The 26,955-nt window shown below is 47.7% G+C and overlaps 1 protein-coding gene across 3 annotated transcripts; it reads right to left on the reverse strand.

Moving 5' to 3' along the window:
• Positions 1-1,827: 1,827 nt before the first annotated feature.
• GABRA3 (gamma-aminobutyric acid type A receptor subunit alpha3) lies at positions 1,828-26,687 on the reverse strand. Of its 3 annotated transcripts, XM_039354989.1 has the most exons (11): positions 25,893-26,687; positions 22,309-22,439; positions 17,828-17,952; positions 14,210-14,277; positions 11,299-11,519; positions 10,755-10,837; positions 9,631-9,765; positions 8,847-8,999; positions 7,859-8,070; positions 7,180-7,404; positions 1,828-3,966 (listed from the first exon to the last, which is right to left on the reverse strand). In XM_039354989.1, the coding sequence occupies exons 2-11, from the start codon at positions 22,395-22,397 to the stop codon at positions 3,922-3,924; spliced, it is 1,356 nt and encodes a 451-aa protein (XP_039210923.1). In that variant the 5' UTR covers positions 22,398-22,439; positions 25,893-26,687; the 3' UTR covers positions 1,828-3,921. The 3 variants fall into 3 exon arrangements, with proteins under 3 accessions (XP_039210923.1, XP_039210921.1, XP_039210922.1); XM_039354987.1 differs by having other exon boundaries at positions 1,828-7,404; XM_039354988.1 differs by having other exon boundaries at positions 1,828-7,404; positions 25,889-26,687.
• Between the last annotated feature and the right edge of the window lie 268 nt (positions 26,688-26,955).

Genomic DNA, 26,955 nt, shown 5'->3' on the forward strand with positions numbered 1-26,955 from the left:
CCTTTGTGGGGAAGGTTGTAGAGAAGGTGGTGGCATCTCAACTCTTGCGATCCTTGGATGAAACCAATTACCTGGACCCTTTTCAATCTGGTTTCAGGCCCGGCTACAGCACTGAGACCGCTTTGGTCGCACTGACCGATGACCTCTGGCGAGCCCGGGATAGGGGTCATTCCTCTATCCTGGTGCGTCTTGACCTCTCAGCGGCTTTCGATACCATCGACCATGGTATCCTTCTGCGTCGTCTCGGAGAGGTGGGGGTGGGCGGCACCGTATTGCGGTGGTTCTCCTCCTACCTCTCTGACAGGTCGCAGTCGGTGTTGGCGGGCGGACAGAGATCGACCCCTAGGCGCCTCGAGTATGGGGTGCCTCAGGGCTCGGTCCTGTCCCCCCTCCTTTTTAACATCTACATGAAACCGCTGGGTGAGATCATTCGGCGACACAGGGTGAGGTATCATCAGTATGCGGATGATACCCAATTGTATATCTCCACCTCGTGTCCTTTCAGTGAAGCAGTCGACGTGATGTGCCGGTGCCTGGAAGATGTGAGGGTCTGGATGGGGGTGAACAGGCTTAGACTCAACCCTGACAAGACCGAGTGGCTCTGGGTCTTACCTCCCAAAGGCCAACTGGATGGTCCATCTTTAGTCCTGGGAGGGGCAAATTTACCTCCCTCAGTGCAGGCACGCAACTTGGGTGTCCTCCTGGACTCACAGCTAAATCTGGAACAACATCTATCGGCTGTGGCCAGGGGGACCTTTGCACAGGTTCGCCTAGTGCACCAGTTGCGGCCTTATTTGGACCGGGAGGCTTTACTCACAGTCACTCATGCCATTGTCACCTCAAGACTGGATTACTGTAACGCGCTCTACATGGGGCTACCCTTGAAGAGCGTTCGGAGGCTGCAGTTGGTTCAGAACGCAGCCGCGAGAGCGATTGTGGGCACGCCAAGGTACGCCCACGTGTCACCTATCCTCCGCGAGCTGCACTGGCTTCCTGTGGGTCTTCGGACGCAATTCAAGGTGTTGGTTATCACCTTTAAAGCCCTTCATGGCATAGGGCCAGGTTACTTACAGGACCGCATTCTGCCGCATAGCTCCCAGAGACCGGTGAGGTCCCATAGATTGGGCCTCCTTCAGGTCCCGTCGGCCAGACAATGTTGGCTGGCGGGCCCTCGGGGAAGGGCCTTTTCCGTGGTGGCTCCGACCTGGTGGAACCAACTTCCCCCCGAGGTTCGAACTACTCCCACCCTGCCGGCCTTTCAGAAGGCTGTTAAAACCCTCCTGTTCCGGCAGGCCTGGGGCTGATGTCCCCGGGGGGCCGGGATATGACCGGACTCGCAGTATGATCGCAGTATGATTGTATTATTTTATTATTTTATTGTTTTTTGACTGTTTTTTTAACTTTGTACGCCGCCCTGAGTCCTTCGGGATTGGGCGGCATATAAATATTAAAAATAAATAAATAAATAAATAAGTCAATGACATTCTGGTAGACTTCAAATTGTTGTTTTAAGCATAAATAATAATAACCTTTGTAGCCTGCCTTGCAGCCACCAACCAGGTTATTGCAATTATCAGATCTGAATCAAGGGCTGGCCCCCCTCTTGATTCCTGAAGAACAAAAGTGGATGAAGTTGGCAAGCGTGGCATTTTGTTTTACTTCTACTGTAGTTAGCTAACTGGTTAATTATTTTGTTCATTTCAAGATTTCTGTCTTCCTAAAACACCTCGCTGTTTTAGTAACAAAACTGGGTGAGGGGAAAGACTGGAAAATTCACTCTATAACATTTTCTCATACAAGTAGTCCTCATTTTGTGACCACCTCATTTAGTGACCATTCACAATTACAATAGTGATGAAAAAGTAAGTTTGCAACCAAGCATAACATTTACAACCTTTGCTCCTCTTCAAAGTAAAGTTGAAGTAAGATAATAAGTACAGTCATGGTTATACTTTGCAACTCCTTCACTTAATGGTTCGAGTTGTGGTTACTAATAAAGGACTACGCACGTCTTCCTGCCTTCCTGCCTCCAGACTCCACTAAACACTCCTGGAGTGGGAAGGCCTGTGAGGGAGTCCTGTGAACACCTGGAATCACCCCTGAATGCACATGACAAGGAGCAGAGAAATGGGGATAGAGGAGCATTTCCTTTCCTTATCCTGGCAACAAATGTTTCCAGTCACAGAGAGTGAAAATAATGCTGGGCACTCCACCATCTGCCTTGATTAATGGAGGGCTCAATCTATGCCCAATACTCAGTCGTGCCCTCTGATCTGTGAGCACTGCAGAACAAGGCAAAAACAAGCTTTCTAGCTAATTTTTGCTAACGTGAGATTGCAGACCAATGCCCCATGTGCCACCGTTTGACTTCGTGTTTTAGTAAACAGGTCCTTTGCTCAGTTTGTAAATTTTCTGAAAGTGACACAATTTTTCCAGAAGTTCCCAGGTTTTGTGCCTATTCATGAATGGAAAGGTGACGTCCGTTGAAATCCATCCAGTTTAAATCTGTCCTCAGCCATGAATTTGCTCTTGGCAGCCCTCTGTCTTTTGGGGGGAAAGACAAATGTATCCCTCCCAGTGAGTTTACTTGATACTGAAAGGAACAGCTATTCCTATCTATCTGTCTGTCTGTCTGTCTGTCTGTCTAATTTAACAATATTTATAATCTACTCCAATCCAAAGAGCCTCTGGGGAACAAACAACATAGAAACAATAAAGGAGAATAGGACAATAGTATAAACAATAATATCAGCAATGGCCATTCATGATCAATCACATTGGGGTAATATGCATGCCATGCCCCTACTTTAATTTCACATTTGGCAGATTTTCCAAGCATCATTATAGCAGCTATAACTTTTTCTTAGCCACCAAGGCAACAGCTCCCTGAAGCTTTTTTCCCCTTTCCATTCAATCATGTCCAGTTCTCAGAGACTGCCTGGGACAGTCCCTAAAACTTTTTGGGCAAGGTATTTCAGAAGTGGTTTGCCATTGCCTCTTTCCTAGAGTTGAGAGAGAGTGACTGGCCTAAGGTCATTCAGCTGGTTTGTGTCCAAGGTGGTCTAGAAGTCCTTAACCCTAAATGCCCTTAACCACTATACCAAACTGGCTCTCATGCTCTGAAGTTAAAGATGTTAAAAGTAGATTGCTGGTAGCATCTTGCTGCCAAAATGATAATGAGGTCAAATGCTAAATCTACTTTTTGGCCGTCCATCCCAGATTGAGGCATGGCAGTTCAGTTTCACCTTGCATATACAATGAGGGTTGTCTTGACTTTGGGGGGGGGGTGTTGCAAAGGCTTTGAGGTGGGAGGCAAACAGGTCCAGGAGTCCATCGCTACTTTGGAAGTCCTCCAGAGAAAACAGGCCCTGCCTTCTCCAGCTTGCTGCTCTCCTGGCTTCTGTGGAGGTGCTTAGAGTCTGCCCAACGATGCTTGCATGACTCCCATCTCCCTTTCGCCTTCTGCTGCCCTCTCTTCTCCTTTGCTCTTGGCACCTGGCTCCTCCTTTTCTTCCCTGGAGACCCTCTCAGCCATCACACCTTTTCCTCTTTCTTCTTCTTTCTTCCACTTTTCTTCTCTTGCTTTCTCATCCCCATTTTGCCAGTTGCACAAATAGTCTTTGTTTCTGAGTTTCCGATTTACTTAAAAATAGGCTGTATTTCTCTTTCGGTCTAATTCAACCAGTGCTTTCTCTGGTCTTTCATTTGAGTCAGAGTTTGGGGCATGTCTGGAATTATGTTTTTTCTTGCTCATGGCTTGTTCTCAAGAAAAATTTCCCTTTCCTCGGCCTACTTATATGATAGCCAGTTCATCTCTATGATTCAGTTCCCTGGGGACAACTGAACCCTCCTGATGACCTCTGGCCACCCTCTTTGATAGTATTATTGTAGGAGGAGCAGCAGCAGCGGCATTTCAAATGATCAAGTCTCATGGAGGCTTACGTATAAAATCACAATAACATATATCTGCAGTAAGAACATTAAGATGAGGACAATAACATATATGTGGGTAAGAAATCAAACTCCTACTATCATAATACAATGCAATCCTAACAAACCAGAAACAAAAGTAACAGTTCACACCATAAGGTAACAGTGATAAACAGTGATCTCTTGATGGGCTTCTAGAGAACTTTGAAACTTGCTAACTTGTAAGAACTCCTCCATTTTTAGGGGAGGGGCATTCCAGAGCATTGATGCCTCCTGCCCCAATAAGCAGCCTTTCAAGATGGGTGCCTCTCAGGCAGATAATCAGAAAGAGATTTGAACCAAAAATCCCTATTTATTTTTTTCTAAACATTCACAATTATATTTACAGCCCAATGAGAGGTTTTATGGAAAGAAAAAAATGTTGCATGTCTACTTAGTTTGGAATATTTTGAATAATTGTCTTGAAGCTGGTAAAAAAAAAAATCTCTAAGGCAACATTTGTTTGTATTTAGGAAATCCAGGTTGTAGTGATTAACAGCAGATTCAATAGATAACAAACCCAACAAGAAATGTGAACGAACTAAATAAATAAACTGAAAACAAAATGTTAAGTTGCAAAAGCTAGTGAAGCTGAATCTCATTAATATTTGGGAAATAAAACTAGAAAATACACTTCTTAGGAGCTGAAGAATGAAATTGTGACAAGTCATCCCCACTACCTTCATGGCTTAAATCTTCCCCACTGATAATTAACTTTTCTATGGGTGCAGGTGCCCCAATTCCTCACCCCGCACCCGATGCTCCAGCCCCAGATTCTCCCGGTGAAAAGTTCGATTGCTAGGAACAGGAAAAGGCTTTGCAGGCGAGGCAGATGCTCAACTGAGTTCTGGGGGCTTCTTCTTGCAACCTGCCCCCGAAGAGATTTGGGGGAACCAAGCCGGAGAGACAGAAGGGCAAGGCGGCAAGTGCTCGATGTGCAATTAAGAGGGCTGAGAGTGAAGGGGTGTCTTTAAAAATGGACTTTTAGTTCAGGGTTCAAATGGAAAAAATTCAACATTTGCCTATACAAAACAGAACAATTTAAGTTCAAACTATTGTGACAATAATGGAAAATGAAGAATAGTATATTTTATGCTTATACTGTAAGTTCAAAACTTAAATATGAAGCCCCAAGCCTTCTCAAGAAAATCATTCCATGAAAAACAGAGAAAGGCTGACAGATGCCAAAGAATAAGAGACAAGCAGAGGGTTCCCCAGTCGTCAAATGGAGGGTGGACCAAAAAGGAGGTCCTCTTCTGGCCCAAAGCCTGGAAAAGCCATTTGGTCATCCTTTATATTTTCATCCTTCTATTTTGTATTTAGTCTCCTTTTTACTTGTTCATTGGTGATGATTATTTTTAGGCATATCAGAAATTCCACTATTTTCTTACCATGTCTTTCTTGTTTATTATTTTTAATTTGGTTTTTGTATTGTGTTCTGCCCAATCTTTACCAAATTCACATGTTTTAAAAATTGCAACTACTGCAGCTCGTTTCTATTTGTACACCTTCTGTCTTCACAAGTAGCCCAGTCACAGCAGCCTCCATAATGTTATCCCCAATGGTGAATTAGTACTCATCTTTAAAAGCGGAAACTCTGCAATGTGCAGGAGCATTCAGTTGCACACCCTTGTCCTGTTGTGGGGATGGGGGTGGCTCCACAGATATTAAGCAGCTCCCTTTCCCCCCCCCCCCAGCTGCACACAGCAGTTGAATCTGGAATGAACATGAGTTCCCTTTCAAAATATCAACCAGGGGGCCAGGCCACAGAAGCCAGTGAGGGCCGTAGAACAAGTGTACTGGTTTCTCTCCTTTCTGCTTGATCCCTTCCAAATCAGGCTGGTTTCTCCTGCTTTTCCTGCTGGCTGGAGGGCCAGAAGATGGGACAGTGTCTGCCCTCCTTTCCGTTCATTCTTTAAACTGAAAGGTGGATCAGCCTCTTTCTCTTATCTTCAGAAGGAAGCAGTTCAGGCTTGCAGACGATTTGCTCATTTTCACAGGAGGAGGAGATGCTTCCAATAAGCCCAGGTGCTTCTTGTGTACTTGCAATATTTTAAAAAACTGTAAGTGCACATTTATCACATATGTATATTGATAATGAAATAAAATTGAAATGCATATGTTGATCCATTCATTCCACAAATGCATTCTCAAGAAACCATGGTGCACTATGCTTTAATGTGCACATCTGTCCATGCACATGGCTTAATAAAGGAAATAAAAAAAATAATTTCTCTGAAGGAACAGCCAATTAAGCTTATGTAATATTCATAAAATTTCAAAATCCAATTTAGATAACAACAGATAATAAAATCTGCTATATATAGGTACTGCTACATGACCAGAAACAAATAATTCTGAACCATAGATCCAGTGAAGAATTCAGAAAAATATCCCATGGAGTACAAAGTCTGTCATGATAAAATTGCAAAGTTCCTGAAATCGACAACTGATCAGTATTGACACCTGCTGTTCCTGTTATATCCTAGCAGTTTTCGTGAGCACATGCAAGTACTGAGTCCAGGACCTGCCCAGACTCTGTGAGTGGCTGTCCTAGATCTGTCTGCTAGCCAAAGTTACCCCTTCTGCTCTCATCACAATTTCCGAATGGTCAAGTTGCTCCAAGGGGACCTAACTTGTTTTCCAAACGAGGGACATCTTTCTCACTGAAATCCCAGGCACTCCAGTGAGAAACACCCCCCCCCCCAGCTACCCAGAGGCCTTGGGCATCAGGAGCCCCTTGGCATGTCTCATGCAAGATGAGCAAGACAGGAAGCTGGCTCCTGGCAGAATGGAGAGGAGTAGGCAAGATTGGGGCAGAGAAACATCAGACTCAAAGACAGACACCCCTTTCCCCATGCGTCTCCTAGGGACAACCCCTGCCCCTACATCCAATAACATTCTTGATTTTGTTTTCTTTTTTTAAAAAAAATCACAGTTTGGTTCACATAGGAGAGGAAGGAAATCAGCAGAATAATATTAATCATAATAAAAGATAAAAATGATTATAGTATCAGCAGGGGGACCAAAGCACCCCCCCCCGGGCTCCTCTGTCCGGAATTGCATGGACATATGGAGGGTGCACAGCTACTTTCAATCCTTGGGGATCATATCCTTGATAGCTGACTCCCGGTTGACATACGTTGCCCAGTACACCATGTTGAAAATGGCAAACAAGACTGGAAAGACAATGCGAGACATTTTGTCTACCTTGCTGACACTGTTGTAGGTCTTCCTATTCTCCAGAGGCTTCTCTTCCAATCGGGGCAACTTGACAGGGGGGACCACCACAGCAGCAGGTGTGGCTGTGGGAGCAGCTGCGTTCTTGGCAATGGTTGGGAGGGTAGGCTCCTTGGTGATATTGAGAGTGTATGTGGTCCCCACAATGTTGTAGGTGTTGTTGGTTTTCTTAGCCAATGTGGCTGGCTCTTTCTTCTGAGAAGAGAAGCAAAGAAGATGAGATAATGGCCCGGTGGGATTGATGCAAGTGCATCCAGAGATATTTGCCTCTGGAAGGGTGAGAAAAAGGGCTGCTCTGATTTGGCCCTAACATGGATCTCTATTCTGGAAGAGAAGGGGCCAGCAGGGCACAATCTTTTGAAACAGAGCATCTCCTGGAATCCAGGCCCTTCAGAAATGAACTTCTAATATTTAGAATTGGATACCCTCTCTTGGTGGTGTTTTCTGATGCAAATGTAAGAGCTTTGGTACGTACTGTCCTCTTTAAACTACCATGACAAAAAGAATGGTGGCCAATTGGATCGCAATCGCACCATTCCCTTTTGAGGTTAAGCAAGTTGTAGCTTTTTACATTGTGGGAACATGGCCAGAATTTCTCTGGGTCACTAAGCCCTGGCACCTCTGATGCCCTCTGCCCCTCCCTTCTCACCTTCATCTCCTGCGCCTCCAGTACCTTCTTGCCCTCCCAGGCCCAGCTGCGCTTAGTGAAATAATTGACGGCAGCAAATTCAATCAGTGCAGAAAAGACGAAGGCATAACACACTGCCATAAACCAGTCCATAGCTGTTGCGTAAGCCACCTTGGGGAGGGAATTTCGTGCGCTGATGCTCAGGGTGGTCATGGTCAGCACTGTAGTGACGCCTGTGAAAAGGAGAACAGATCAGAGGCAGCTGAAGAAGGCTAGCTTCCACCCTTAGGCTCTCCTCTGTTCGGACAAGTAGGATTTTGTTTTGTCTTGGTTTTTTTCCCCATAAATTGGAAAGTCACACATCAGTCTTTCAAAATACAGCATCAATGAGGTCTGAAAACCTATATAATGAACAACAAATTCAGGCACTGCTTATCTGCTATATTAATAATGTCTTCTAATAAATGATCCTTACGATTTTGAATATGAATCTACAATGCTGGTGTTATAGAGTATTTTATTATTTATTTGTTTAATTAATTAGCATATTCATATATAATAGCTGTCCATCTCACAGACACAAGATTCAGGGTGATGTACAACGCAATAATGGTTAAAAACCCCATCCAATCTAAAAACAAAAACAACCTCCATAATCAACTTCATGTAAATGCTAAATAGGAGGGAGAGAGTGCTGAACCTTACAGAACCCCACACAATAAGTATCTAATAGTTTTACATACGTCCACATAACAAGGATCTCAGTTTGTACTTCCTAAGGCAGCCTATGTACTTATATAAGGGTCAATTTTGACACTGGCTTTTCCTGGTCTTATAATGCATTTTTCTTGTGATTGTCTTTTCATTCTGAAGAAGAAGGACAAGGAGGAGGAGGAGGAGGAGGAGGAGGAGGACAGGCAGAGTGTCCAGGCAAGTAAGACAAAAAGGCCCAGGCTGTGGGTGCCTGCTGGCTCTCTTCTCCCTGCAGCCTGCCCCAGGACACACTCACCAAACACAGTTCGGGCTGGGACACTCTCCCTGTTGAGCCAGAAGGAAACCTGGGACAGAATGACTGTCATGATGCAGGGCAAATAAGTCTGGATCACAAAGTATCCGATCTTGCGCTTGAGATGGAAGTAAGTAGTCATTACAGTGTAGGTCCCTGGAAAGAGAAAGGCCACAATACAGTGATACTAACATCTTGTGGCCAGGCAGCAATGTGTTAGTTCAGCTACCATCTTTATAAATGTCCAGTAAAGCTGCTCACTGGGGTGACCAACTGCAGTTAACGACTGGGGTGCATCTACATCTATATCATCACGATTTAAAAATCTGCCTTTCACATACCACATCTGTAATTGTTTTGTAAAAATTCTGTTTTGATCACAAATCGTGATGCCATCTTTCTAGGGAAATGAAGTAGCTGGCAATGCCCTTCTCAGGGTCTTCTACAATCTCCTTCCATGAAACCAGGTAGAGTCATCAAGTCTACTCAGTGAATTGGTTCACATGCTTACACTACTTGAATTATTGCCCTAAGATACTGGTACAAATTTCCTTACATGGTCCTGCCTTCTTCTGAGCTTACATGCACAGGAGCAAAAGCTTTTTTCCTTTTCCTTGCCACAAGAAGGACCGTGTGTTACAAATATAGCCCCTATGGAAATCAAACATGCTGTTCATTGGATTATCCAATAGTAAGTTCCCCAAAATTGCTCCCCCATTTAACCCTCTATAAAAGTGATCTCTATTCCTACAGTCTTCTTCTTGTTGCCTTCAGGCATCCGAATTACCTGTGCTAGATTCAATGGAATCTCTTCCTACATTGTGGCCAAGGAGGTCATATTGATTGAGGCGGGAGCCACCTTCAGCCACCTCCACTTTTCCCAGAGTCCAAGTGTAGATGACTTCTGTTGTGGTATAGGCATCTATGGAGGAAAAATTACAGAACAGGTGGAAGCTATGCCCAGAAGGCCTTTGCCCAGCTTTGGTTGGTGGAGTAGTGGCAGCCTCATCCCGAGGGGGTTGCACTAAAGAAGAGGTCTTTGCCTTGCTGTAATTCACTCTAGATGGGGTTCTACTTGATGATCACCTACAAACCTTTGGATTGTGGGCCTCCCTGAGTTGGTTATAAGTTGGTTATAAGTTGGTTATAAGTTGGTTATATAGATGTTTTAAATAAATAACTTTCAACTGCTGCAAAATGCAGTGGCCTCTATATAGTACTTATTGCATTACAACCATTGGAACACAAATGCTGGGTATGAAAAGCTGCTGCTCATGACCTACAGAGCCCCATACAACTCGGGTTTCTGCAAGATTGGCTTCCCCATAGGAACTCTGAGCAAAGTAAAGGTGAGGTCCCAAAGCTGCTTTTTCCAAAAGGCAACAGGACTTTCTTGGATTCTTCTTGGAAAAGTTAGGCTATTAAATTTGGTAGCTGGAACAGTAAAGTGTGCAATGGGCCAGAACACAGAGTAGTGGCTGATTGGTTGGAGAGTGCTGGCTCCTACATTAGGCAACTGCACTGTGATCGGTTGCGGTGGGTGAAAAGGGGGGAAGCTTCTCTTCCTGCCTTTTTTCTTCTTTGTGCTCTGTATACTGTCTAATGATTTAGCTCGTGATGCTCCTGACTATCTTGTCTGCTGTAAATATAAATGTATATTTATATAAAACTACAAGTTTTTGTCAGTGTCTCCAACTTCATGTGGACAGCTGCTGCGCAATTCCCTGGTAGAAAATATTTTGCTTCTCACCCAAGAAGCTTCCTCAGTTCTTAAATCAGAAGAAGTAGGAGCGGGCCAGTTTTCAATTTGATTTGTAGATGCAGACTGTGATGCCATCACAACCTATGCAAGTGTAAGCGGGCAAAAGCCTCCCTCCCCTTCAAGCTAGAGAACAACAATGGAGTACTTACAGCTCCCAAACTTCAATGGGCAGGCGTGCACATCCATGGGGAAATCCTCCAAATGCATGGGGCATTCTGCATGAATGGTCAGTCTGCAAGGCAGAGGGTCCACTGTCAGGCAAGAGACTCCCAGGATTTAGCCCTGAGGCCTATGGCGAGCCCTTTGACCGGATTCTTTCTCCATTATCCCCAGCTTGTCTTTCCACCAGAGAGGATGCTGACTCATAGAATGCATGCTTTCAAAACTGCCTCGATAGCCCTCTAGCGCTACTCCACTAAGGCACACGACATTGTGGGATGGAGTGTGCCAAAGCCCATTGTCATATTCTGCAAGTGGCATTGAGAGGGAAGCTCCATGGTAAGCAGGGGCTAATCCAGTTTCCCCCATCTGACCGCTCAGCAGCCAATCTGAAGTTGCCTCCTGCTGCCTCCAGGGTCACAGCAATGGTGCGGGTAAAGCAGGGGTCTCTCCTCCATCGAGGCCGAAGGGGCTTCTGGCAGGGCGCCTCTGTCTCAACCCCAGGGACGCCCAACCCCAGACACCCCAGCTCACCTCATGGTGTAGAGGAGAGTGCCATTATCCACCAATCGAAGCAATTTGTTTGGTGTGGTCATGTTGTGTGCCACCGATTTCTTTCCATTGTGGAAAAAGGTGTCTGGGGTCCAGATCTTACTGGCTAGCAAGTTATTCAAGGGCAAAATCTTCATTGGACCATCAAATTTCAACCGCTCGTCTCTCCAGGATTGCCGGAAGAAGACATCGATGGTGTACTCCTGCCGATGAAAAAAGCAGCTGAAGATGAGGCTGCCTGAGGAGCAGGCCCTCTCTTGGCCCTGCCCACAATAAAGAAGAATCCTGGATCCAACAGACTTCACAAGGGGAAACCATGGCACACCTCTCCAGGGCCCTCTGTTCAATGTCTGCCTTGGTCTTGACTGTTCACACCAGAATTAGCACCTCAGAGCCCCACAGAGAGAAGAACCCAAAGAGACCTTTTGTGCCACCACCCCAGCATCATACATTGCGGTCCACTTGTCCTGCACCCTGAGACCACTCATGGTCCTGCCTTCCTGCCCCCCACCCTGGTCACTTCTGCCCTGTCAGCTTTACTGCAGGCAGCTTCTGCCACTGCAACTGTTGTGCTGTCTCAGCGCTGCCCTAACTTGACTGATTATTTGCCCTGGGGCCGGCGGGATGGCTAAAGAAATCCAAGATCATTCGGGGCGCCCTAGTTATGCTCTTGTCCCTAGAAGCAGCTCAAATGCAGAGAAGGCTGCGGGTGCAGTGCTCACTTTTCAGACTTTCTTGGGAACAAAAATGACTGGCAGGAGCAATAAAATAGTAAGAGGCCTCAGGAGAGGCCCAGTTGCTGGATTCCTCTCAGAGCATGGAAGGGCCCGTGCAGGATTTTGCCCTAGGTGTGGAAGCAGCTGCAGGAAAAGATCACAGGATCCTGGCAGAACATCAGCTGCTCTTCCCAGAAGCCAGTTTACAGGGGAGGGGGAGGGGAGGGGGCAATCATCAAGCCTTCTCTTCCCAAACCCTCACTCTGGTCTGGGCAGCAGGGCCCTGTAGGCTCAGGAGGATATGCTGCAGAGCTTTTCTCTGGGTGTTTCCAAGCCCCCCTCCATCGTCATAAGGAGAAAAAGCCCAGCAACAAGTGCAGAAAAACTGATCCCCCTCCCAGCGGTTGCCATGGCAACAATCATGTGGCAAGGAGCACTAATGATAATGGATGCAGAGCGCTGCCAGCCACAGCAGCAGTTGCTCCCTCCCTTTCCCCAGAAAAGCTGAGCTGGCCCCCAGGGTCCACAGCCCCTTGGAAGGGAAAGACTGCTCCCTCATCAGCCGGTTCCTGCCTCTGGGCGCTCCCCTGAGGGAGGGGAGGACAAAGGGGCCGCCAAAAGAAGATCCATGGGTGAGATGCACTGGCTAAGGAGGAGGATTTGTGCAGAACTGAAGCAAACACTTGCATTCAACTTTGTTTTCCGCTGAGCAAATTTTGTAAGATCACGTAGTAGTAGAAAATGCAATTCATTTTCAACTACTTTGATTTCTCCCTTCTTCACAGTTCATTATACATGCTCCCTTAATCAAATATGCTTAACTTTATAGTAATGACAAGGTACTCCCTGAAGGTGGAATGATTGAATATATTAGGGTTCTTGGCTTAGCGTGCAACAATAAGGCAGTTGTCATGGAGGAGAGACAGAGAGAGACAGAGAGAGAACAACAGTCCAAAATGAAACGGAATTCAAACGGAGGCAGCTGTTCAGACTTTGGAGCTTCCTGATCGGGTGTGAAAGTGAAGCTTTCGCTTTTAAACTGAGGCAACCCTGAATCTACCCTGCACTATTGCACTGAACCAACTGCCTCTCACCCTGATTCCTCACCAGGATGGTTTGCAGTGCCTGATTTACAAACCTGGGGTGACTTTGGATGCTTTAGCACCCTGATCACCACCCTATAGATCAGGTGCTCTGAGTCACCCATTTGGCAGAGCAGCAGCGGAGATTCCTTCGTTCTTCATCTGCAAAAAGGAGATCAGCTGTAGAAACAGAACAACTATGCTGGCCTGGAGAAAGCCCGTTAAACCAGGGGCCTGCACTGCTTATAGGCCACAGGCAGACTGAGCAGGGCTGAGGGCTAAGGAGGAACTCAAACATCTCACCCCACAGGCCCAGACTGAGAGACCCCAGGGAGCCCAAATCCGCTCCCTTGACTCAGGAAGTAGGCAGGTTTGGATCCCAGTAAATATGTGCCAATGAGTCAGCGGTCTCGGCCAAGAGCTTCTCCCTGGGCCAGAGGAAGTGAGGCTTGCAATCCCAAACAAACCAGAGAATTCCAGTCTGCCGGCAGGTTCAGTCTGTATTAGCTGGAGAATCCCAGGAAGAATCCCCACCATAGTTCCAAAAAGAGCGCATGGAAAACTAGTCCTGTTTTCTTCTCATGAATAGGATTTTATTTCCTGAATGTTCAGATCTCAGCTATCTGATTCCTATTTCCCTTCAAGGGATATCCACTTCTTTCCCTTCCCTTCCCTTCCCTTCCCTTCTCTTCCCCACCAGAAATTGGAGCCCCACTGACCTCTTTGCTGCCAACCAAAGATGGCACCTCCAGGGGCAACCGTTGCCAATCTGCTCTTCTGGGTCAGAAGTTAAATTGATAGTTTAGCTCCAGGGACCTGGAGGATTCTTCCATTGGCCCTGGGAAGCCATTCCCTCTGGTCCTACAGAGCCCATCAACACCTACCCAACCTTCAGAACAGTCCTTGGAACCTGATGGATTCCTGCTGAGAATCACCCCACTATTGCTCCCCATCCCTCCCTCTAAAATCCAACTGCAGGCAGACATTTGGGAAAGGAGAGGCCATAATATCAAAAAATTTTAAGGCAATGCTGCTCTGCCAGTTGAGAGCATCCCTATCTCTCAGGAAATGTGGATGTAACAGAGTATCACCTACCATGTCAGTGTCTGAGACAGGGCCAAAACTTGTCACATAAATATTGGTTTTGACTTCAGTTACTGTATCTGAAACAACATAACACATGATAGCTATTGAAAATGAGTTGTATTTACAGAGCAAACATATCTTGATATAATATTAGCATCTTGTCTTTTGTTTGAAATGTCCATGCTTTGGGGCATCCTTTGATGTCTAAAATAATCCTATGCCTTGAAAGTAAATCAGATATAGAATTTAATTCAAACAGAAAATTGCATTTTTATGCATTTTAATTTTATAGGATTTCTATACACACACACATGATGTGGTCCATGGATCTCCTGTCATGCCATCAGCATTCACCCAAGAATAATGTTTCCAAATTCTGTTAAATGGCACAGGCTACATATTGCTTAAAGCAGTTGCTTCACATGGGGCTGCTGCTGAAGATTGCTTTGGAGACTTGATTAATTAATTCAATATTTAAGCCAGACAATGGGATGGGCTGCAGTCCTGCCCCAGCAAGATAAGGGGCCTGCAGACCTGGACCAGGACTTTCCATACCCCCAAGGCAGGCCACGGGACTACCCATTAACACCTCCCCATTCAGTACTTCAAGCCAAGGGCTTTTCTACATGGATACCCCTTCAGGTCTTTGCCCTCCATCCACATAACCTTCCCACAAGTAAGAAGAGCCATTCCCTTGGAAAGAGGCCAATCACCTTTTCAGTTGAGTATCTCCCTCAACCCACGGCATCTGAAGGTTTGGCAACTACTTGCATTTTGACACTATATTCAAGCAGCCATAAAAGACCTGTTATGCCTGGTGAGACCAAAATATACAGTGAAATGGGTGGCTTAAGTCTGTGTGTCTTTTTTTTCTCCCATTCCTTTTGAATCCAAGTCATCCCAGTGATAAGTATTGGACTTCCGTATTTTGTGCCCCTTTCATAGAGACATTTCTGGCACAGAGAACTTGCTTTCATCAAGTCCGTTCTTGCTAGCCACTCCCCCACCCTTGAAAGCACCACACTTTTTAATTCAAAGCACGGTGGCACCATATTTTGGCTTCTTCTCTCAGTGCTGCCTCTTGGGCAATTGAGGGATTCCTAGACAGACAACCTGGACATGCAGAGGTGCACTTACTCATTTTATTTGCTTCGTTATTTGTAGTCTCTGCCTCTGACATATAGAGCCCCTCTAGCCCATGCTCTTATGACAGTGTCATGCAGGCTCCCTCTTTCTTGCTTGGGGCCATGGAGAGCAAAATCCAACTTTGAGCCTGGTACAAACCAGATGAAGATCAGTTCATTTGGTCTCACCAGTTTGCCAGTTTCTGCCCTTTTCCCCAGGGCAGCCAATGACTCTGGCTCATCCTGGAGCAAAGTAGGCAGCTCAGGTGATCCCCTAGCCCCACAGCTTCTGCTTTGCTCCAGTTCTGCTCTGTCATTCTGCTTTTGCAAGCCCTTCCACAATGGGTGTGTGTGTGTGTCTGTGTGGGGAACCCGAAGCATCTCCCACCCAGCAGAGGAGTGCTCCAGAAGGGAGGCAAGAGAGGGAGGGTGAGTAGGAAGGAGCTTGAGCTCATGCCAAACTGTGGTCCTGACCAAACCTGGGAGGGGCATCTCCTCCTCCTCCTCCTCCTCCTCCTCCTCCTCCACCACCACCTCTACTTCCTTTCTAGCACATGGCCTGCAACTTCCATGCAACCTCCCTTTATTTTAGCAACAGCCAAGTGAGCTGCACCATTCCCCAGGTAGGAGGCACCCAAAATTACAGTTCTTCCCTAAACATTCTCTCTGGGTGAGAAAAGAAAGGAGGTTTGCACAAAGAGGAGTCTTGGCAAGGATGTGGAGTGAGACTGGGAGCTTGAGGTATGGAGGGTAGACTAGCGAGTACCCTTGCTCAAAGATGCCAAGCCCCTCCTCACTGCCTAGGCAAAGGTTTAGAAAGCTGCAATCATGTGCTCCTCCTGTGGCTCCACATAAGCCTTTCCCCACATTGTGAGGGTAGGCCAACCTTGTCCATTAATTCTCAGGATCGCTCTCGAGTGAGCAGCTATGTTGCCATGACAGAACTGAGGAAGCCAGACAGACCCTCTGTTTTCCTAGAGGCAGGAAAATAGAAATTCCCCGAGCGGGGGTGGGTGGGTGCCCATTTGAGCTCTATTAGTGGCAATGCAGAAAAGGAGAACAAACCTTGCTCATCCCCAGACACGATGCCCAGGGCAAAAAAGGAATGGAAAATCCAGCCTTCCCTTTTGGAGCTGGGGGACAGGGGAGGGGGAGCACTGCCAGGGAGCAGAAAGAGATGGCTATGCTAGATAGACCGTACAGCTCTGGAGTCATGCATGCCTTGGCCAGCAATAGGGGCCCAGCCCATCCATGAGAGAGGTTCAAGTCATCCTTTGTTGCATTGGCATTTAAACAATGTTTTCCCTTTACTCTGCCACATCCAAGGACAAACTCAAGTTACATAAACTCTGTTAGGCTTTGTCACCCTGGAGGAAAGTCAAGCATCATTGGTGGCTGGGAACAAATGCAACCGAGGCAGGAGCGGGATCAGCACTGAGAAGAGCACCTGATCTTCTGGTGGAGCGTTAGGGAAAAGCCCACATATTTTGGCCATGTTAATCCTTCTCTTTGTAGAGTTGCACCAGCTCGACACTTTCCCCTTGAGTGGGAATAGTGCTCAGTGGTGGCCAAGAGGCTAGCTGCATAACTAATAACATGAGCCAGCTTTACCGTCCCTTCCATGTTGGACTGCACTGTGACAACACATATTTTACAGCTTGATGCAATTTGGATAGTGGGAACATGCTTTAGAAGAGAAAACTAACCTGATGCATTACCACCATTCCACTGAATATTGGACAGATTCATGGTAAAATATGACTTATGAAGTCCAAATTGATGTGGAAAAATGCTTTTTGAAAGGCAGATTTTCTAAAATTAAGTCTGCTTAATTTTAAGATTCAAAGAACTTGCAGCCATGCTTCAGTTGGAAAGAAAGAAGGATAGTGTTCTGAATTACAGAAATAGATTGACTAAAAAGAGATGAAGAGCATACATCCCAGACATTACTGGATGAATGTAAATCCCCATCAATTCAAAATTAAGTGCAAACCAGTTTTGTGTAAAAATGACTCGGAGAATCAGAGCTTGGCAATGATTTTGCTGGTTCTGCCAGTGACTTGGACTGCACCTTGTAGACAAGAAAGAGCAGGTGAGATAACCACAGTGACCCCTGATCTCTCCCAGCTTCATAGAACATCAAGATGGAGGTGCCTTGTTCCTAGTTCTTCAAGGAGGAACTTCTCGCCCATGATCAGAGAGCTCCAGAACACCTGCCCAGACAAGTGCAGGTGCAACTTGAAGTAGAAGAAGAGAGCGGATGCCCTGCAGGGCCAGCACTGTACCCACAGGCTGTGTTGCTGAAGGCTTCAGTGCCTCTCCTCCCCCCAGGTAGGAGCAGCTGCTCCATGGGCACAGAACAAAGTAAGCCACCAAGAGCTGGTTGTATCTAAATTCAAATAACAGAAACATCTCATATACAAAGGATGCAAAGAAACTTGAAATAGTTCTTTAGTTTATGGACGTCAAGAAACCACAGAAAACACAGGTAAAATGGATTTACCTCCGAGACCAGGTCTCAGTCGGTTATCATAGCCATCTAACAGACGATCCAGGATGCGTGTGAAGATGGTTATGTTGTCTTTGCTGTCATCATCAATGATATCAGGACCATGTTTTTGGGCTAGTCTGTCAGGACAACAGAGATGGGAAAAAAAATCAAGACACACCTCCATTTATCACATCTTATCTCTTTAGAGGAGTCAGACTTATTGGGACAAGTCTCCATCCAACACATCTGAGGAGGACTTGGATGATGATTGACTCTCCGAGACTCTGTCTAAATAGATTTCAGGTAAATCCCAAAGGCCTGCTGGCATAATCTTCTCCATACTTCCACTCCTGCATAAAGTGACAAAGGCAGTTTACTGTAGACAACATCATTAATAACATGGTAAAATCTGGGCTAGATGAAGCTTTGGTTAGATGGACTTACAATTAGCTGCACCCAAAGAGTGCTTGTTAATGGCATCACTTTAGCTGGCTGGGGAGGCTCAGCTGGAGTGCTGCAGGGCCCTGTCCTGGGCCCTAGGCCAGGGGTGTCAAACTTGCAATGTCACGTGATGTGTGCGACGTATCGTGACTTTTTTGCCATTGCCAGCATTGGGGTGAGTGTAGGTTTTGCTATGATGCCTCCGGCCTGCAGGGCAGAATTTGGACACCCCTAATAGCCTCTCTATTAATAGCCTCTCTATTAATGATGACCTGGATGAATGGGTTGAAGGGATCAAATTCACAAACTAGGGGGACCGACTAACAGTTTAGGGAGAAAAATACATTTCAAAAAGTTCTATACGTATTTTATACTGGGACCTCCCTCCTTCCCTCCCAAATAAAACAAACAAAACAAACAAAAGAAAACTAGAAAAACAGAAAAACAACCAACCCAGAATGAAATTTAGTGGCAGACATATCAAGTCCTGCACTTGTGTATATGAGTGGGTACACAAACACATTTGTGCATGTATTTAGTATAGGGAGATCTGGGTTAGAACATGCAAAAAAGTTGTTCTAGTAGAACACAAGGTGAATGTGCACCAGCTGTGTGAGGCAGGTGCTATTTTGGCCTGTTGTAACTGCATATAGGGAGTAATTGTCCAGCTTCATTCTGCTTTTATAAACTCCAGTTTTCATACTCTGCTTAGTATTAGGTACTGCGATCTAAAAGAGATATTGACAAACTGGAACAAGTTGGGAGGGGGCTACCATGATTCTGGGGGGACTGGAAATCAAATCCTATGAAGAATGGTTAATGGAAAATTTAGTTTGAGAAAGTGGCATCTGATGTGATGGTATGAAGGTAAAAGCTTCCCCTGTTCAGGTGTTTCTGGCTCTAGAGGGTGGTGCTCATCTCTGTTTCTCGGCAAGAGAGTCAGGGTTGTCCAAAGACATTTCCAAGGTCATGCAGCTAGCATGGCTATACGCTGAGGCGCATGGAATGCAGTTACTTTCCCACCGAAGGGGTACCTGTTTATCTACTTACATTTGCATGTTTTCAAACTGCGAGGTGAGCAGAAGCTGGGGCAGGAACAGGAGGTCACCCTGTTGTGTGTTGCTCGTATCTTGAACCCCAGTTCTCAGCTTTCTAGCTGACAAGCTTGCCTCTTTAACTGTGGAGCCATTGCATCACTTCACATTGCGAAGTGACATCTAATGTGGTAGTATACAGAAGATAATGGACATTGTCTGTTGCCCTGGAGGGCAAAACTTGAAACTGCTGGTGGAACCTTCTAAGACAGAGGACCCCAACCTTTTGGGCATCAGGGACCAGTTATATGGAGAGAGGTTTTTCCATAGACTGGAGGGGGCATGGTTTTGTATGCTGCCTGCATCCTGTGAATGGGGCTTTCCTTGTTTGTGCGGACCGATTGCTGGCATGCCGTGGCCCAGTACTGATCCACAGACCGGGGGTTAGAGACCACTGTTCTAAGAAGTACGCTATATGTTAAGAAGAATTTCCTGATGTTAAGAGCTGTCAACCAGTGAAAGAGATTACTTCAGGCTGTGGTATGTTCCCTTTCACGAGAAGTCTTCAAAGAGAGAAAGAAGAGAGCCATCAGTATATTTTAGCAGAATGCTGAAGGGTTGGACCAGATAACCTCTAAGGTTCTCTCCTGCTGTGTCTGTGATGAGAAAGTGTATTTGCGGTGTTGCTGGAGAAGACCAAGTTTGGGAATTGTATACGCTAGAGGAGAATGATACTTTTATGAGATGATTGATCAAGGGAGTTGATGCTTATCAGCCCTTCAAGATCGTCTGAGCCAGGGGTGTCCAAGTTGCAACGTCACCTTACATGTCGTGACTTTTTTTTCTATTGCCAGCAATGGGGTGGGTGCAGTTTCACCATAACACATCCGGCCCATGGGTCAGCAGTTTGACACCTCTGGTCTAAGCCAAGAAATAAATTCCCCAAGAAGATTAGAACTAAGTTTGATTAAGATAGACTTTATTAATAGACTTTCTCTCCATCCTTCTGATACCCTGTAACTCAGGGAGGAGCCATCCTAAGTTTCTTCCTAATGTTCTCCTTTCCCAGGACTAAAGGAATGCTTCTGCTCTTGCTTTTGTTAGAGCGCTTTTGAATATTTCCTTCAAGGAAGTCCCCCTGGCACTCCACTGATACCTGACTCAGTGGACACAGTGGGCACAGGCAGCTGTTCGTGGAGCTGCCCAGGAGCCTGAGACAAAGTCTCCTCTGGCTAAGAATCTCGCCATATCTCCCATTACCTTCACACACACACTCTCCTGTCCTCTGCTGCACCTGTGAGGAGGATCAGACAGTTCTGCAGAGGAACAAAAGCCCTGCTCGCCAGCACACACCTGTTACTCACGCTGCCTTCTGGGTGTGAAGATGGGGCGAGTAGTCTGAGTTTCTATGTTTCATTTTGAAATAGGAATTCTTTAATCAGATAGTGCTCATTTAGTGATCATAAGTGGGACTAGCAACTCAGCTACTAAGTAAAGCAGTTGCCAAGTGTAACTATAACTATAACTATGCTTAGCATCTGACTTTTCTTTGCTTTACAGATCTGCAAAGGTTGTAAAGGTGAGGATTGGTTGCAAGTTTACTTTTTCATTACTATTGTAATTGCACATGGTCACTAAATGAAACAGATCTTAAACAAGAACTATTGTATCCATTGTAGTATAATGATGCTCTCGTGTCCAAATCCTTGTGGGTGAGGGTGAGGCAAAGCAGGTAGAAACGTTCACAGCCACAAAATGCACCACATGCAAATACCCTTCCCCATATGCCATTGAAGCCGCCCAGAGTTGGGTAGAGAGCATGTGAAATGAATGAATGAATGAATGAATGAATGAATGAATGAATGAAGATGCATCAGAGTGACATTGTAGGGAGGGAGAGATTTAAAACTGTAAGTTGCAGCCAAGATTATCTTCATAAACAAATGCAAGAAGGAAGACCAAGTGATAAACCCTGGGATCCCTTTCTTTTCCAGCATTCAGAATGGGAAGAGGCAGTGGGGGAATTCAACCAGTTGGCACCACTTCGGCAGAACGGGTAGCTAATTTTTTGTTGCCCAGGCCCAGAATGGACTTCCAGAAGCGGCATCCACACAAAGAACCGGTCGTTCACATATTTGAATCCCACCACTGGGAAGAGCCCATGGATCCATAGATCCGTCGCTCTCTTGCTCATGGCAGAAATCCAGATTAAAGCCTCCCTAGCATCTGCCTGAAGGTGTCCAGCCAAGAAGAGGCCCCCGCCTAACTGCCTGGCCTCTCTACCCTTGTGGCTGTGAGAAAGACAAGAGGCTGGGCTGCTGGTGGCCTCCCCATCCTAGGCGCTCCACTCTGTGTTGCTCTGCCTGATGGGCAGCAAATGGCAAATGATGAAGGGAAGCCCAAGAAAACAGAGCTGTATTATTATTATTATTATTATTATTATTATTATTATTATTATTATTATTATTATTATTATTATTATTATTATCATCGATCATCGCACAGTCAGCCAGATGTTCAGACTGGATTTGGCATTTTGTCTACCTATCGAGTCCTTACCCAGGACCTGGGATAGGCAGATGTGGATGTTTGATGGTATTACAGATATCGTCGTCGCAGGATGGAAGCAGTTCCTAATAAGGCCGCCTTTTGCGATTGACTAATAGCGAATTTGTCAATGCCAATTGTGTTCAAGTGGTGCTCCAGTTGTTTTGGGATTGATGATGATGATGATGATTATTATTATTATTATTAGTCTCTGAGAAGCTTTGGGGACTGACCCAGCAGTAAATTCAGCCTGCAACAGACTGCTGAATCCCCCCTTCTCTAGTGCAGGAAGGGTAAAAACTGACCAGAGCAATTTGCCAGCCAGCCTCCAAATAAGCAAATCAGTCCTGTGGGGCCAGTATGTGGGTCCAAATGGAGGCTGATGCTTCCCTCCCAAAAGTCATGGCTGGGTTAGAAGGAATGACTCAGCTGCCCCCACTAGGACAAGAGACCCCCGTTCTGCCACCTTACCCTTCAGCAGGCAGGGCGTAGACTAGGAGCAGAATTCCAAGGCTAGAGGTGCAGAAGGAGGCCCTTGCCCAGAGGATCCTCAAGGCCATCCCTTTACAGTGCAGCCGTGGTTGCCAGCGGATACTCCACACCTGCCAAAGAGGAAAAGGGGAGAGTCACCAAGGCCAGAAAGATGCTGAGGATGGGAGATGGGGAGACAGAAGGCACACGGGGAAAGGCCAGCTAAAGCCTCTCTGGAGTCTTGGTCTAAACTACTGAAAGCAGGAGTCATAGGGGCTGATGCACAAAGCCAGGTCCAGCTAGACACTGTCAATTCCCTATAGTGGTCCTTGTGGACAATGGTCCCTAAATAATGTTGAGTTTGGACTGGTACTTCTAGACAGCCCAGAAAAATAATACTCCACTCTCTCATGCTGTTCTCCCCATCTTTGGCAATGGTCAATTGGCCGGGAGGAAGGAAGGAAGGAGGATTACAGTGGTGAGCAATAGCAAGTTCAGGCTGGTGAGAGAATTATTGGTTTTAGGTTAATTTTGTATGTTAGTGAGTAGTTTCAAAGAACTTTTAGAAGATTCTTTTAGAAGTAATGCTTTTTCATATTTCCATTAGCCTCAACCTTCATTTCTCCTGATTCTACAGGTTTTCCTCAATCTTATTTTTACCTTTTTCTTACCTAAAACTTTGCAATTAGGAGAGGTAAATCAAAGGAGGGGTAAAATGAAGTGAACATTAAAGGGTTACATTTCACATGCTTTAATTAATATTATCTCAAGAAAATGGTTGGCAAGAACTTACTTGTCAGCTCTATCGTGCAAAATATTAGATTGGAATACATTTTAAACAGACAAGACTGTTTTTCTCATCACTTTTTAGCTCTTTTGAGCAAAGAGATCTGATGGAAAGCTTTATCTGGTTTGGTTACGGAGAAGGTGACCGCACAGCCAAGACTGGAAAATAGCTCTGGAAAACACATATTAGCCAACAAGTTCCATTACCTGGAACCTCCAAGAGAAATAGCTCAGGACAAATGTTTGGGAAGCAGCTTACAAGTAAGCCTGAAGTAATGGAAATGTGTACACCAATGTATTTCTGGGATAAAAACAAACATAAGGCTAAAGCAGCAAAATGGGCACCTCAGTAAGGGAAGAGTGACAGACGTGAAAAAGCTGCCCCATCTCAAGAAAGGGAGACTGCTGGAGCTCCTCGATCCCTTGTTTGAACAGAAACGTTTCCCCCTTGGAAGGCTCAGCCTAACATCAGGCAAGAACAAGGGGTGGGGAAGCAAATCAGCCCTGAGCTGGCCGGGCTGTCTGCCCCAAGACAATAAAAGACACTGTTTCTGCAGCAACTCCCGAGTGGGTTATCTGTTCAGTTAGCTTTTGTAAAAGAAATGACAGAAACGGGTCTTTCATGGCCACCCCTGCTTTTGAACATTCCCTATAGGCACTCACGTAAAAGGTGTTCATGGGCAGCTGTGTGACATGCAACCATGCATCTGCTGATGCCCAGAAAATGAGCTTTGCAGTAGTAGCAGCAGCAGCAACAGCCATGCCAGTAGAAAAGGGGGCGTATTAAATGGCTGCCTTATTTACTACAACGTCTCCCTCTGTGTGCCTAATTATGTCAGCTCCATCTGTATGTTCAACACCATGGGTTAGACACAGCAGAACTGAGATGGAGGAGAAATGTAAGAACAAAGCCTGAGTCACTCGTGGGGGGAAATGGAAATGAACATGGTGATATGGTAGGCATTGGCGCACTTAATTAAAGGAGGATCAAGAACAAGAAATTACAGAAGAGAGGTGGCAAAGAAAGAGGAAATACATACAGAGCGTGCCTAGGGCAGGGCATCTCCAGCTGTGGCTGGTTAGGAGCCCATGTGGCTTGGTTCTTTGTTGAGACTGGGGGGGGGGAGAAATGAGGCACTCCCTCTCTGTCACCAGCCAGCCAGGCTCTTTTAGAGGTGGGGCTATGGCTGTTCCAAAGGACCCCTAGACCCGCATTCAGAAATAAGGCTGCTGAAAGCTGGCAGGTATCAAATCCCTCTGTGCCTCAGCCTGTCAGGCAACTCAGCAGCTGGCTTTTGAACTACCACACTCGGCACATGTGAAAGGAAGCCAATGGTGGTCATTGACCCCACTCCAGGCAGCGCATCTTGCGCTATTGGCAGCCTTGTCCGTAGGTGGCTGCCAGGCTGCACCTGGTGGCTTCGAGAAAGCTCCCTCGCAAAGGGTAGCCACCAGTGTCGGGGAGAGAAATTGGGGGTTAAGCGCCTCTCCTGTCGCCCTGTAGCGCTGGCAAAAGCTCCCTGGACAGAAAATGGAGGGGGGCACCCGTATTGCTTTGGCACTCACTGTCCCTCCAGCCAAGCCACGGGGACACACCTGTGACCTTCTGCTCCAGGCCAGGCCTGGAGAGAGAGGACTCTCGGGCCCTGCCTCCCCAGGTCGTCTCTGCGATTGTGCAGCAGGGACTCTGGGAAGCGGGTGTCGGGGACGTTTCCCTTTCAGCCTTCGGTGGGAGGAGGTCTGAAAACCAGTCGGAGCTCTGGAGCAGAGAAAAACCGCCGCGGACACAGTGAGAGCACACTGCCAGCTGCCCATTCGCGGAGCCTGCAGCCCTGGAACCCAGCAATAAGCCCCTTTGGCCTGCCCGCCACACGTCCCCAGCGGGCACGGGAGGCTTGACCGTTCCTCTCTTGCCGCGCCCTCCCGGGTTCTCGTTCGCGCGACTTTCTCCGGGGCAAAGAATGCACACGCACCCGGCCGCGTCCGTCCGTTTAGATGGCGAGACGGGCAGCAGTGGGAGGTGCAGGTCAGCGTCGCTATAAGCGCTCGGTTCCGATCCTGGAGCAGCGCGCAGCTGGTTAAGTCCCCGCAAGCACGGAGGCCGAGGACTTGGTCGCCCGCCTCCCGCCCCTCGCCGCCAGTTCTTTGCTGCAGCCCATTAATCAGAGGAGTCTAGCACTGCCGGCGAGAGAGGCGAGAGCCCCACAGAGGCAAGGGGGTTGGGGAGGCCGGGAGCCTGCCCAGGCAGCTCCCTCTCTGGCCGCCCCCGCTCCCGATGAAGCAGCCCGGCAGAGGGGAGTTCCGCTAGCCGTTGCTGTCTCGGTTTTTCCGCCCGTCTCCTTGGGCAGTCCGCCGCAAGACCCTCCGCTGTGCGCATTCAGGGGCGCCTGGCTGGCAGGCAGCGTCTCAGCCGGAGGGAAACGCGCCCACTGCCGCGCAGCCCTTTGTCCTTCTCTGGAACTCGGGCGCGCGACTGCCCCAGCTGCCGGTAGCCCGGAAAAAGAGGGCCGAGGGGCCTTGGCCTCCCCCTCCCTCGCTGCTTCCCTCGCGGCTTGCTGCTGGCGCTGCGCAACTTGGGCGGGGGCGGATGGGTGTTAGGAAGACGTGGGCTGCAGGCGCCGATCTTCGAGGTCGCGCAACGGGACTAGCAAGCCGCCGGCCGCCGTGGCCGCCGGTTTCCGCGTCTGTCGCCCGGGCTTTGAAAAGGGGCCGCGCACAGACAACATTTGCCCTCCCCTCCGACGCCGCCCAGCGCTTCTGTTTCGACCCAAAGTCCGGCGACGATCAACAGCACCTGCCTGAACTGGCGATCCGAGACGCTCCTTTGGGCCGAGGAAGCGAGGAGCCGAGGCTCAGTTCCGTCGTCGGAGCTGCCGAAGCCGGAATCCTGTCGGAGCGGCTCTATGGGCGCCTGCTCGCCGCCGCCGCCGCTCGGTCTTCCTGCCGGCAAGCCTCTGGCGCTGCTCTGTCCTCGCGGGTGGCTGGAGAGGGAAGGGGGGCGGGCGGGGCGGCCTGACGAATGGCTAAGGAGCGTTCCTCGGCTGCTGCGAGTAATTCGCGCGCTCTCGGGAGCTCGGCGGCTGCAGGGACGGCCGCCGCGGCCGTCTTCCTCCGACACCGGCGAGGGTTAGGGCGGCAAGGCGCGGCCGACAGATTTCTCCTCCTCGCGCCTCTCCCCCCTCCCTTTCCAGGAGGAGGGCTTGGCGACCTTATGAGCGCCAGCAGGGAAAGTGCCTTCTCTGACCCGGATCAGAGAAGCAGTTGGTCAGACGGAGGCAGAACGCTACCCGCAGAGAGAGCCCAGCGAGTTGCCCCATCGGAATTAGCCTCCCTGGGAAAATAAGGTGGCTCGGTGGCCAAAGCAGGCCCGCTGCCAGGCGGGACTCTTCCCTTCTGCACTGCTGGAGGGCCTGGGGCAGGAGGCGCCTTGCCGAGATCAAGCCAAAGAATCCCGCCTGGAAGAGGCGCTGCCGCTTCTGACAATGGTGTCAGGCAGTTCGAGAAAAGAGAGGTGTTGGGAAGGGAAGGTGCTGGCGCATGGAGGTGACGGCACTGATCTTCTTTTGTGAAATCAGAAGACAACAAGGGTTGGGCTGGCAGCTTCAGGGGTGGGTGGATGGGAGGGGGGAGCTTAGGGACCAATGGCCAGAGCCCGTGGTCTTGTCCTTCTGGTACCCAGGCATCCGTTTTTGGCTGGGAGAGTTGCTCCCTCCTTCCCTTCTTCTTCAATGGGATGGTAGTCACTGAGGAACTCCCTGGTCTCCTGGCTCGGCTTTGGCTTTCGTTGGCCCCAATAACAAGAGGGTGAGCTGATTCAGAAGCCAGTAGCAGTAGGCTGGTATTTGTAGAACAACCAGCCCA

This window comes from Crotalus tigris, unplaced genomic scaffold, assembly GCF_016545835.1.
Source record: "Crotalus tigris isolate CLP2741 ecotype Arizona unplaced genomic scaffold, ASM1654583v1 scf7180000018585.330925593:3314079, whole genome shotgun sequence".
NCBI lineage: Eukaryota > Metazoa > Chordata > Lepidosauria > Squamata > Viperidae > Crotalus > Crotalus tigris.

What these genes read in the sequence shown, in the direction of transcription:
- GABRA3 (XM_039354987.1), bottom strand. Translation starts at nt 22,397, where the DNA reads ATGGCCTTGAGGATCCTCTGGGCAAGGGCCTCCTTCTGCACCTCTAGC. An exon ending in CCCATTGAAGTTTGGGAGCT is followed by an intron (nt 9,766 to 10,754) that starts GTAAGTACTCCA and finishes TTTCCTCCATAG; the next exon opens with ATGCCTATACCACAACAGAA. An exon ending in TGGAGGCGCAGGAGATGAAG is followed by an intron (nt 7,405 to 7,858) that starts GTGAGAAGGGAG and finishes TTCTCTTCTCAG; the next exon opens with AAGAAAGAGCCAGCCACATT.